This window comes from Astyanax mexicanus, chromosome 6 (assembly GCF_023375975.1).
Source record: "Astyanax mexicanus isolate ESR-SI-001 chromosome 6, AstMex3_surface, whole genome shotgun sequence".
NCBI classification, from domain to species: Eukaryota; Metazoa; Chordata; class Actinopteri; order Characiformes; family Acestrorhamphidae; genus Astyanax; species Astyanax mexicanus.
In genome coordinates, this window is record NC_064413.1 from 38047638 (window position 1) to 38060641 (window position 13004).

The 13004-nt window shown below is 35.9% G+C and overlaps 1 protein-coding gene across 5 annotated transcripts in view; it reads right to left on the bottom strand.

Moving 5' to 3' along the window:
* trak1a (trafficking protein, kinesin binding 1a) overlaps positions 1 to 13004 on the bottom strand; it is a 47109-nt gene that overhangs the window by 13239 nt on the left and 20866 nt on the right. For 4 of the 5 annotated variants that reach the window (XM_022673662.2, XM_022673659.2, XM_022673661.2 and 1 more), the window contains 9 exons: positions 6973 to 7049; positions 5853 to 5969; positions 5139 to 5239; positions 4108 to 4216; positions 2570 to 2648; positions 1346 to 1476; positions 1162 to 1236; positions 587 to 724; positions 180 to 256 (listed from right to left, as the gene is read on the bottom strand). In XM_022673662.2, coding sequence (XP_022529383.2) covers positions 180 to 256; positions 587 to 724; positions 1162 to 1236; positions 1346 to 1476; positions 2570 to 2648; positions 4108 to 4216; positions 5139 to 5239; positions 5853 to 5969; positions 6973 to 7023 — 878 coding nt within the window. In that variant the 5' untranslated portion in view covers positions 7024 to 7049. Of the gene's footprint in view, positions 1 to 179; positions 257 to 586; positions 725 to 1161; positions 1237 to 1345; positions 1477 to 2569; positions 2649 to 4107; positions 4217 to 5138; positions 5240 to 5852; positions 5970 to 6972; positions 7050 to 11944; positions 12239 to 13004 lie in introns of those variants that run through there. The other variant, XM_022673660.2, reaches the window with a different exon arrangement.

Below are 13004 nucleotides of genomic sequence, written 5' to 3' on the forward strand. Positions count from 1 at the left end.
TTAGTAATATAGTCTGTGTCAATCCAAAACAAAAAAAATCCAAAAAGTAACTAAATATGTAATAAAGATGTGACTCTGGAATAAAACTGCTATTCCTACAGTATGACAACAATTAGACCTTAGAGTTGGTTTTAAATGTAATTAAACCTTTTCTAAATGGTCACACTGAACATAAATACCTTTGCTCTTCCACTTCTGGGTCTGACATCTGAATCTCTTTCCGCATTGTCCCTTCAATTTCAGCAGCTAAGGAGTCCTGTAACACACACACACAAACACAGTGCTCTAATAATGCATTGTGTGTTGTATACAGCCTAAGGAAAAAATATTTCTATTACGTCTGTATAATTCTTTTCTCTTTCCACCACCCTGCTTGCACAGCTTTGCATAAATCCACAGAAAATATGTAAATCTGAATGCCAGGTATGCAAAGGCTATGCAGTATAGCTTCCTGAAGAACACAAGACAAACAGAAGTGTAAAGTTAAGAAATAAGCACAAACATAAAACAAAAATGGCCCATAAGGCTGCTTTTTACACTTGTTATCTTCATTTAGTTTTTTCATTAATTAATAAACCAGTCTTACCAATGGGAAGAGGCCCAGTGAGTGAAAACGGCGTGGTGTGCTCAGCGGCATCGTCTTATTCCTGAAGTTCTTCAGCTCCTCCTGAGCCTCGTGCAGCATCTCCATACACTCTGCATACTTATCCTCCAACTCTCGCAGCTACACACAATATAAATAAAGGTGGTTTATTTATAAAAAATGTATGTATGGCTGAATCTGAATTAAAATTGACTGGATGGCTAAAAATGTTGTGCCTCTCAGAATGCTGGATGATATGACTAAAGAGTATATCAATAGACAAAATTGCTAAATATATTACAATATACAAATAAAATAAAAAAACCTTCAAAAATTACAGTGTTACAACATCCGCATTTGTATTTTTCAACACTAATAGCATAGAATGCTGTGTATTTATATACACATAGATATTTATTTAATACACAGCATAGTTATTTTTTGTTTTCTTCTTTTTTGGAATTAAATTGCACAGATAGTAACCTGCATATGTGTGATATTTAAATATGGTATTTTCTATATTCAGTACGAAATAGTTTGGAATACATCAACATTTACGATACATTAGCCAGTCCTACCTCTGCCGTGAGTTGTCTCTGGGCATCTTTAGCAGCTCCCAGGTGTTGAGTGAGCTCTTCATTCTCAACTGCATACTACAAAAAAAATTTATATACCGGTATATATATATATATATATCACACACAATGAACTTAAAAGCATTAAACAGGTAGCATTCCCTTAACTATAAAAAGGAGCACTCACAGATTTGGCTTTTTTCTGTAGGTCCACAATCTGAGAGAGCAGGTGTGTGATCTCCTCCTGCTGCCTGGAGGCATCTTCTGTTTTCTTTGCCAGCTCCTCAGCAAGGGAGGAAAGCTGCAGGTTAGCATCTCCTACAAGAGATCAAAAATAGCATAGATCGAGAGGTGAGAGGAAAGCCGCAATCCAGGTTCTATAGCAATACAATTCATCTCTATGCCAAAACAAACCCAATGTCTGGTTAAAATAAAAAAATAAATAAAATAAAAAGGCCTTTAAATATTGTTTTGTTTTCTTGGGAAAGCCACAGCATTCTTAGAAAATCAGACCCAGATTTCCAGTATTATGGGCAGCTGGTCACCCTTAGGCTGGAGCTTCCCAGCTTTGATCCTTCTGTCCACCTACATCGCAGTCTGTGGGTTTAATTAGCTTAAGCACAACTTTACTCAAAGTGCAGATAAAACATGACACTGTGCCCTGCTGGTGGGAGTACACAATGTGGAAGCATTAACCAAACAAATGTGACTTTCAACTGTATTGTTTGTACTTACATTAAACTTTTAACAGCAAAATAATTCACCTACTTCTAATATACTCCATTACTGACAGAGACATAAAACTGTACACACAAAACTGTAAACAACTAAGCAAAGTATTGCCAATGGGATGGCAAGGTGACAAGGGGAAGGTCCCCATGTACAATGCCTAAATCCTGCTACAGGGCAAAAAGCAATATTATAATATTATACTGTATAATAAAGTATTTTAGAGTGATAAGTGAGTGAGAGTGATTCTAAAGTGAATTATCCAGGGCAGCTAGAGTGGAGTTTGTGATCCAGAATTAATCATTCAACATCTAGAAGTGAACTCACCAATGCTAACATCTAGTCTAAAAGTCATTCCAAAAGAGTAAAAGCTGTAACAGCACCAAAGCCAGACATTACTTATTAATACCCTTGATCACAAAATAAATCTCAACTTTTTATACCTTGCCTGTTTACTTAGAACCAGCATAAAACTAATCCTAGACTAAATATCACTAGCAATGCTAATTAGACCAAGACTAGATTGATTTGCAAATCCATGAGCAATAATGTAGACCCTTATAATATTGGCTTTCATTTTCAAGATACTAAAATAAGTCTAACTTGTACAGAATAGGCTGGGTATCTACTGACTGTATCCCAGTTCAATCGCCTTGTGTTACCAGTACACAGCTATACTTACTGAGCTCTTTCACACAGTCATTAACCAGCTGCTGCTCCTTCTCTTCATAGGAGATGGTCTCTGTCTCCAAGTGGCAAGCCTACACACACACACACACACACACACGGGCTTACAACAATACGACATCATGTTTCAGTACATGTACTGTTTGAAGGGACCGTACAATTGTGTTGATAGTACTGTAATTATCCAACACTCTTCACAAATACTGGCGTTACCTTCTTAAACAATACCGAGCCACAGCAACAGCGTGACCTTCTGTACTACAAACAGATTAAACTACTTAGCATGATGAACATAAACCCAAATATGAAGAAGATTAATTAAAATTAGGCCTGTCCTTATAGCTATCTTGTTTTAGATCATACTTCATAGAAAGTATTGCGATAAACAGGATTATTGTTATATTAGGAAAGTTTGGCCATATCTATTATATTAATGTAACGGTTAATATCAAGATAACTTGCCATTGCTGTCCACAAGATATATTTACGTATATATATACATTTTATACAAATAAGCTTACATAACATTTAATTTTAGGATTTATTCTGAATACATCATTATACACATAGAGAATTAAATGTTCATCAATTAATAATATTATTTTCACATAACATTTAACTTATTGCATTCATACTTGGTAAAGCCAAAGCAAAGCTTAAGCTGTAAAATACCAAGGTAATTAAACTAATTTTAGAAAATAGAACAAGATTGTCATGAACAATTTAAAATGTTCTTGTTACTGTCCACACTATTGTGCAGCTTGAGGTAACAGGATGGACAAATGCATGCCAATAAAAAATTATCTGTGCTGTAAAAATATGGTTTTGCAGGCTAAAAGTCACAGAATTTTAACAATTAATCATAATAGCATAATAATGCAATTATTCGCTTTTACAGGAAAATTAATTAATTATTAATTAATTAATGATACTTTGGAAGAAAGTGAGTTTGTGTTTGTTTGTTTTTTTTCCTTTTACCTGTCACAGTCTAGTCTGTGTTCATGGAGGCTCTGTTTCATATGCATTGCTCTTTGTGTAACCGGTCAAAATATTGCTCATGTTCATTTGGAATGAACACAATAAAATATACAGAGGTCAGAAAAATCTATTGGGATGATGTCCATATATCAGACGATAGATTGATAACGTAATCATAATGACAGGCTTGTGTGTGTGTGTGTGTGTGTGTGTGTGTGTGCCTTTTCACAAGACATCAGTTAGTAAAGCATGGAATTCGACCCGGACTGAGGTCAGATGTTTGGAGCGTCATCAGTAGAGTAAAGTTACAGTGGGAAAACTCCAAGCTGAGAGAAACAGAACTGGCTACATATCAAACATTACAGAAGAGTCTCTGTAATTACATTTATTCAGCTTTACATTTTCCAGCTGGGAAAATGCCAAGGCCACTGTATGTTAGTTTATTTACATACAGCTAATTTAAAGCCCTGTTTCTATTCGGGTTCTTTAGGGTTTATTTTTATATTTATTTATTTGCTATATTTATCGAGATCAGTGCTAATAAGTGCATCTCACCTCAGAGCGCAGCACGATGTTTTCCTCCTCCAGGTCCTTGAGCTTTTTCTGCAGGGAGTCCAGAGGGAAATAATTTGGCACAGACAGTGAGGAGTCATTCCGGTGGACTCTAAAACACACACAATCACACACATCTTCAGTCTGCTGTATTAGAGCAGCTCCATATTATTGGCCTCCTTGTTCACAATTGCTATGTATTAACCAACCTGGTGCTTTAATGTCGATCAATTGTTAAATTACATATTATTACAAATTATCGGCAAAGTAAAATACCTATGAGTAAAGTGCAAGTAGCAATACAAGGGGTACAATCACCAGACAGTTATAGGCCCCAGTGCAATTGCCCTGCCTGCACTGCTGGTACCTTGAATCATTATCAACGTACTAATAGAGTGCCAGTAGAATGGGTGAAACAAAGTAACTTTAAAAGCTTCTGTCAATATCTGAAGTGTTTTACTACTGTAATTTAGCGCCAGTCTACACCATAGAGGACCAGAAACTCAATACCAGCTAAGTGTGTGCATTAAGTGAACAAATGAACATCAATAAATTGAAAAACCTATTGGACTTGGAGTTGAGGGAATCATAAATTTTAACCTTAATTTAGAGCCTCTGGTTATACAGACCACAACTGCAGCACAATGACTCTCACTGGAATTACAGCTGCACAAAATGTTTATTGCAATGTGCGCATGGTCACATTGTAGAGCAATGTCAAATTAAATCACAAAAACAGACCATGCTACAACTTTTTGTTGCTTGGTTTAAAACATTCTACTTAAAATTTCACAACATGTCTACAGGATGCAGAGTATGTTTGCCCAATTTAGTTTATTTTTCTCCAATCTTGCAAACTTCTGTGACTTCTATATTATAATATAGTATAGCATACCTTCTACAGGTAAATCTTATTTCAAAAAGGACCAAACATTAAACACTAAATAATGACATAACCTGTAGAACACTGCAAGAACAGAGGAGCAGGACAGGGTACAGAGAGGGAGGATGTGGGATGGGTGAGGATGACTCACGGGGTAGAGGTGGCAGACTCCCCTTCGCTCTCCTCAGCAGCACTAGTGTAGAACTGGAGCAGCTCATCCTTCATAGAGAGCTCATGACGCAGCTGAGACACCTGCAGACGTGCAAGAACATCAGAGCAGCAGAACACTCAGTGCCTTCTTTAGGATCTCGCATCCCAAATGCTAAGTCTAAAATGATCAGTGTTAGCAAACACAGCTAGTCATGGTATGTTTAGTGCACTGATATAACCTTTCCTGACTTAAACTAACTCAATAAACATTACCTCAATAACTGTAGAGATCTGGAAACTGATTTTTGTATTTTGCACATGTCAGTGGCTAATGTGCTACATCTACAATTACGTTGTATTTAACATTACAAGGAAAGAGAGAGAATAAAACATTTTTATTACAGTTGCAAAGGATTACGTAAAGTATCTTTATGGTCATTATACTCTCTTAAGAATGCATGGTCAGCAAATCAACTGCACGTATGAAGCAAGACAGCTTAGAGAACCTGAACCTTTGTGTCAAACCCACAAAACTTGTGGTCAATAACCCAGCACGCGAATCACTGAGCTACCAATTCTGTGGGACACAGAGTCTTCCTGCTTCTAAAATTTGTCTAATGCTGATACAATGTACAATTATTGTGATGTCTTGTCAATAAAACAAAAATCTAAACAGTTTTTTTTTCCTTCACCTCTCTTTCTACGCATCTCTCACCTCCTCTCGTATATGCTCCACTTGCTCCTCCAGAAACTCATTTCTCTCACTCAGCGTTTTATTTTTCTTCAGCAGGGACTGACCTATACGTGCTGCCAACTCCAAATCTCGCTCTTTCTGTGGGGAGAGAGTGAGAGAAACAGAGCAAGAAAGAGTGCAAGAGAGAGGGTGAGAAGAGAGACACATTTTTCTAAAAGCCATAATGACTATAATATTATGATAAAATGTAAATGTTGATAAATTTAGGATGCACTAGGCTCCCTGTTTTAGCTGCATATGTGCACACTGAAAATGAATGCATTTTAGTGCAATGTAAATATATCAAAGAAGCTTAATTGGGACATGTCGTTCGAGTTCTATTGAGTATCTGCAACAGATAATTTTCATACTAGGCAAATTAAATGAAATAAGAGTAACAAGGTTATTTTTAAAATTTAGGAGATGAAAGTACAGATAATTGTGTGAAAAAGTTGAATAAAAAGTCAGCAGAAAAATAATTACTGCAGCGAAGTATAGATTTGTATATAATATATTTGTATTATAAATTTGATACCTCTGTCCTAAATTAACCTAAAAATAAACGTGTTATACTGTGCAGCATATGGTTATACAAAAACGTACTTGGAAAAATAAAAGGATGAATTCTTTTTAAGAAAATGAAGAACATGTACCTATTTTACTAAGTATTACAAAACATTATATGCAAATCCCCCCTGCCGTCTAGCAACAGAACAAGTCAAACACTTCCTTATTCTGGAGCTCTGTTTACCTGGGAGATGTGTCTCATGTCAACACTGCAGGTCAGAGTACTTTACTGACTGTACAGTTCTCTCAGTAGCAACAGGGACAGGACACACGCACACACACACACACACCCATACACACATTCACGCACACATAAGGAGTGTGCTATATACTATTTCTGCAAAAAATTAACATGTTTCAAACAAACACATCACAAGCTCACACATTCATCAATTAGCACCTTGCAGTGCTGAGAGGCAGAGCACTCTGTGTATGACCGTCATGCTGCTATTTTTTCCTCCCATCACAGCTCTGAATAACCCACCCACCCTCTTACACCCACCTAAAAACACAACCAGCAGTGGCACAGACTTACCTCTTCAAGCAAACGTGTAACAGCATCTATATCATTGTATGTCTTAGTCATCTGGCCCACTCTTTCAGCACACAGCACTGCAGAGAAAACAGAAAAAGAAAGAACAGCATTAGGATAGGATTTATATAGAACCAAAGATTAACATTGACATGAAACAACAAGAGTCACTTTAAACCTAAAACACACAAAAACACACAAATATGTCAATGTAAACAGATTTTGATTAAAAAGATTAAATACATAAAAAAAAATTATAAAAGCATTTTTTTGTTTGGTCACCCTAAACATGTACGACAATGTAGAGAACTGAAAGATTCAAAATTGACCAAAAAGAACAAAAGTGAAGCCATTAAATTAAGTACACAGTAACACAGAGGTTTTTAAAAAAAATTAAACGTACAAAACTTAGTGCAATAATTATTCTTTTATCTTAACATTTACACATTAAATATACAAATCAAAGCAAACAGGAACAAATCAAACTACTGAGGAAAATAAAATGAACAAAAATTAAACTGAATAGCATTTTCCAACCGATGACTAATCAGCTATACAACTACTGTTCACTGACTTTTTTTTACAGGGTCTTTATAGTTACTCTATTTTTTGTCTTTACAATGTCTGTAGATTATCAGTGTTCTATAGATACTTGCAATATCCATTATTGACTCAGAATATCTATAAACCTAAAACACATTCATTTAGCATGACAAATTATTGGTGATCACAATGTTCTGGAGTGTTAATCTCACAGCAAAGGCAGACCTGTAACATTCTCTGAACCCCATACATTTACAGATTTCAGTTTCAGCCTGTTGGAAGCCATCAATAGCCCAAGTGGAACTAATAATAGCTTAACTCAGAGCAAATATGTGACCTCTTCAGGCCTTCAATCTTAATCATTTATACTTATAAAACAGATAACCTGCCCTGCTGGGTAACAGAGATATAGATACTTTAACATAGTAACCTCTTGAAAGTCTCAAGCTTACAGCTTTCAATATCAAATGGCAAGTAACTGAGTAACTTGTACTGAACATATGAATGTAGAAAGGCTCATATACAGTAACTAAACACTTTTATTTGCATCATCCCATTGTCTACTGAAAGGAACCACCCTGATTTTTGATCTCTGCTGACAGTAACAATGAAGGATTCTCAACCCTTACACAATCCAGTTCTGCATAACACAAACCTGCCCCACCTTCTGGGGTTCTTAACAACAGTCTCAGCTTTAACATTTAACACATTAAAACAACAACACTACTACTAACAGGTCTCAGAAAAACATACTGGATTAAATTACTCTGAATATACTATGTAGACCTGCTATAAATCACTTTTTTTTGGATGATATGTTTCCCCCAGAAATGATTGGGATAAACAAAATTATTATCAGTTTTATGGTCATTTTATTAAACTTAGAAAATTATAATATAACAGCAAAATTGTGCAAATTACACTCTTAATGAGCAATGCATATTGTCTGTATGTTGTACTATAGGTTGATAATGTAATTATTGTGACAGGCCTAATGCTACACCACAAGCACAGAACTCTGTATTCTCTGTAGGACACAAACAAGTATGGATGGGCAAGAGGTCCTACCATACGATAAGATAATATTTTGGGGTATTTTTGTGATACCTTTGCAATATTCTTATTCATTTTAGGAATACACTACAGCAACATAATACTGTAAATGTAAAAAAAAAAAAAAAAAAACTTGCAAATGCAAACATTTGTCTATTCCATACACTACTGTAACTTACTTAAGGTTGTGATATTGTATTACTAAAAAAAATGTAACAAAATAATATAAAAAAGGCAATATAAAAAAAAAAAAACATCTACCAAGTGCAGAATATTTAGTACATGTATACATAGAACATAAAACAATTATCATTTTTTTAATAGATCAAAAAAACTACATTAATATTATCATGCACAACATGATATGGCACATCCCTACAAAGCAGGATATTTTGGCCTCAAATGGCCAAATTTAATGATTAAAAAATTGTCAGTTGTCAGATGACCTTGAACAAAAAGAAACAGTACCATGCAACACACTGTTCTCAATCAGGTGATTGAGAGAATAAACTCGCAAGTTGGCAGCTCTGCAGACGCATTTCTAATGCCGGAGAGTCAAGGTGTTCCTGTATTCAGCAGCAGTAAAGGTTACAGCCCTTATCAAAAATGACTAAACACTAAACTGTTGATAAGAGAGGACAGCACAGAACTCATAAGTGGCTCCAGTATTTTGAATAATGACAGTAAATGCAGGTGTAAGACAGGCACTCTGGGGAAGCAATAAATGCAAAACAGACATTCCTATTTACGTCATACAATAAAGAGACAACAGACAGCCTGTGAAATATCTGACCATCATCAAATGACACACCAAGCACAGTCAGCACACAAAAACACACGCACGCACACACACACACACACGCACACACACACACGCACACGCACGCGCACGCGCACGCGCACGCGCACGCGCACGCGCACACACACACACACACACACACACACACACACACACACACACACACACACACACACACACACACACACACACACACACACACACCTCTCACAAGTATTTAAGTTTCAAAAGAAAAGGCCCTGGTAATCAGAGAGCTCAGACAACATTAAAAACTCTTAGAGATCAATAGTTACAACCTTTTATCAAAGAGTCCACAGGAATTACATCAAAATAAAAACAAACTAATTAGATAAAAATCCAAAGTGACTCATTATAAAACACTGCTGACAAAACACAGCATAACGATAACCTTCTTGAGTAAATCTCAGACTTCCACCCAACTCAAACACGGGTGTTTCTCACACACAGTTTAATATGAGCACCTCTTATCTTTTGGGAGTGGAGCAGACAGCACAGTCAGTTCTGTGGAACTGATATCCAACTCATTAATAGATAACAGGGGTCTTGACTTAGACTTAAAATAGAACACACACCTATACACAGATGTAGCAACATCACAACACAGCCTGGTAAAGGAGAACTACTGATGCAAGTAACTAAAATAGATACAGCAGGTGCAAATCACACTGGGGAATATTAACTGGGGAGGGCATTTTGACACGCACACAAAATGCATCAGTGGCAGAAGAAAATATAATAATAATAATAATAATAATAATAATAATAATTACATATACTGACAATATCCACAATATGTAAAAAAGAACAAACATATCACAATAACAAAAACAGGCATATTGCCCACCTCCAAAAAAAATTGTAATGTTATGTTGTAGATCCTTTTCTAATATTTTTTTTTAACCCAATACCTTCAACCTAATTCTACCTATGATATATGAACTATAACCGCTTGAACACAAAAAAAGCTTGAATATTTGATATTCCACAATTAATGAATTTGAATGAATTTGAACTCAATGTTAGGCTCCTGGTATAGAAACATACAATCTTGAAGTGAAATAGAAGCCTTTGGATGAATATACCAGTGGAACTACCCACTGACCTGTGGGCAAGTAATCCCATACAAAACCCACACATACATGCAATCCAACCAGACCAGCCTGCACATCCCACAGTACACAATACAGTCACAATGTAAACTTGAGTTTTGTCAACAAGAACTTCCTGATGCTTGGTGTATTATGGAGTGCTATGTATTATGTATGTAGAAACAGAAATCTTTCAGAACAGAAACAAACTTGTAACAAAACCGATCTGCTATTGCCAGATCATAAAGCCATTAACGTCCTGAATATAATTAAAACATCAAAAGGGTCTGACTACAACCTTAAGAGTTAGTGTTTAATGTTAATGTTTCCTGTAACGTGTACAGTGCTGTACAGTGCATGAGGGCACTGCACTCTTTAGTGAGGTGAGGCTGGTGGTAGGCAGACATGTGTCATCATGCTGCTATGTTAGAGATGGTATCAGCTTCATGCATTCGCCCATGTTCAGCCTGCATGCAGTCAGCACACTGCTTTCTCATTGGAACACACCAGAAATATTAAGGAAACACATTCCTTCCATACAGCATACAGCTAAAGACTGAAGCTGAAAGTAAATGTAAAACAATCATAAGATTTTTTTTGTATACATCAACTAATATTTAAAAGTAAATTTCCACCTTAGAGTTATTGATCAGTCTGACACTGATTGATGCTTGGACTGTCAGACCAGCTGCCAATTGTTTATTTACTGCTAACTGCCTCAGACTAGTTGTCCTCCCTTCATTAATGACTATGCAAAGTTATGTATGTATGGACTCTAACAATGTGCTGCTATTTTATTATAACCACCACCAATAAAATCATTATTTTATTTAATTATTCCTACCACTAATCATTACTATGATTATATTAGTACACCTGAGCACAACATCAGGACTATAGGGTGGTACAGTGGCATTTTCCCAATATTTAATCTGAAATTATTATAGGTCTCTTCCTCCAGCTCCTCTTTGCCACAGTAACTTTCAGTGTGCTCACTGGAGATTTTGTTATATGTTTTGTTGATTTTTCTTATTGTCTTTTACTGTTTCCTATGATTATCAAATTCCTTCTGTATTAACTGCATTCTTCCTTTAGAGAAACTAATGTATGTTGCTAAAACTCTGGGATTAATAAAGTAACATTAACTGAATGTGTAATTAAATTGTATGTCGATTTAAACACTCCCAAATCAAATAATTTATGTTACACCAAGCAAAGTACTTTTGACTTTAAATACAAAGTTTTTTTTTTAAAGCTGACAAACTGGAATCTCTCAATATGAATTTTTGTAGGACTATGCTGCATTGTTCAGTAACCTTAAATGTGACCAAAGGAGGCCAAACCTGTTCCAGTGTAAGTATTTAGATGTTAAAATTGAAGAAAGGTCAGTGCAGGGCATTGTGACATTAAGTCAGCTTAAGTACAATAGCAGGAAAAAGCAAAGAACAGAACAAAAAGACACAACATGTACCTTCCTCAAGTGTATAAGGTTCAGAATCTTCATTTTCATCATCAGCATAGCTTGAACTGGTGAAGCTAGACACAGCTGAGGAATCCAGCAGTTCAGAAGAAGAGTCATACTCAAAGTTCTCCTCAGTCAAACCATGTGCAGCCAGTTCCATGGTCCTAATGGACTAGTGACAGCAAGGCAGGAAACTCTGACTCAAGTTCCATGCCATTGCTAAGACTGTCACACTCATCCATAAGTTCTCCTTAAACTGACAAGCCACATCTAAGAGGACCTCTTCAGATACATACAGACACGCATACAAACACAGCACTGCCCAATACCCACACCTGCCAACAGTCTGTGACTCAAAGTGCTGCCACTACCATTTACCTAACTACCAATGGAAAGGGGGGAGTATTATATACAATCATATAATTTTAATAAAATCATAATTCATTTGTAAATAACAAATGTTGATTTTAGAACACACTTTTTTATTGATTAACTCTGCAGTGAATTACTTATTTTGTTAAAAACAAGAGCGTGTTTAAGTAACATGCACACCTGAGCACCCCTCTCTTCAGAGGCAGAATGGTTTCTTCCTTTTAAACACCATAGCAACCTCTCACAGCATAGCAGAGTTGTGTTTGGCTACACCTGTTGAGTAGGTGTGGCCACCTGATCGCCCGTTTCCCTATAGCCAAGAGAAATGCAAACTCTGCAGGGCTGAGGAGGACTTTCCATTAGGACATAGAGATAAACAATCAACCAACAAATGCTGATAATAACATTCACTAACAAGATCAAGTGCATTCATCCAATCAAGTACAAGTCCACATAATCAAGTGCAAATAAAATGATAAGCTTAAATCAACAAACTGCTAATACACAACTAAAACTGAATAATACTTTAAAGCACTGGAAAAAGCTTTACTTTACTCTATAAATGAAAAAAAAGGAGAGAGAGACTAATTTCACATATTTCCATCTGATCAAAATGAGCAAATTTGGTATGCAAAAAGGCAGATAATGGAAGATACTTTATTTTGTAATTTGTAATTTTTGATTTGTTGCCTTTCTA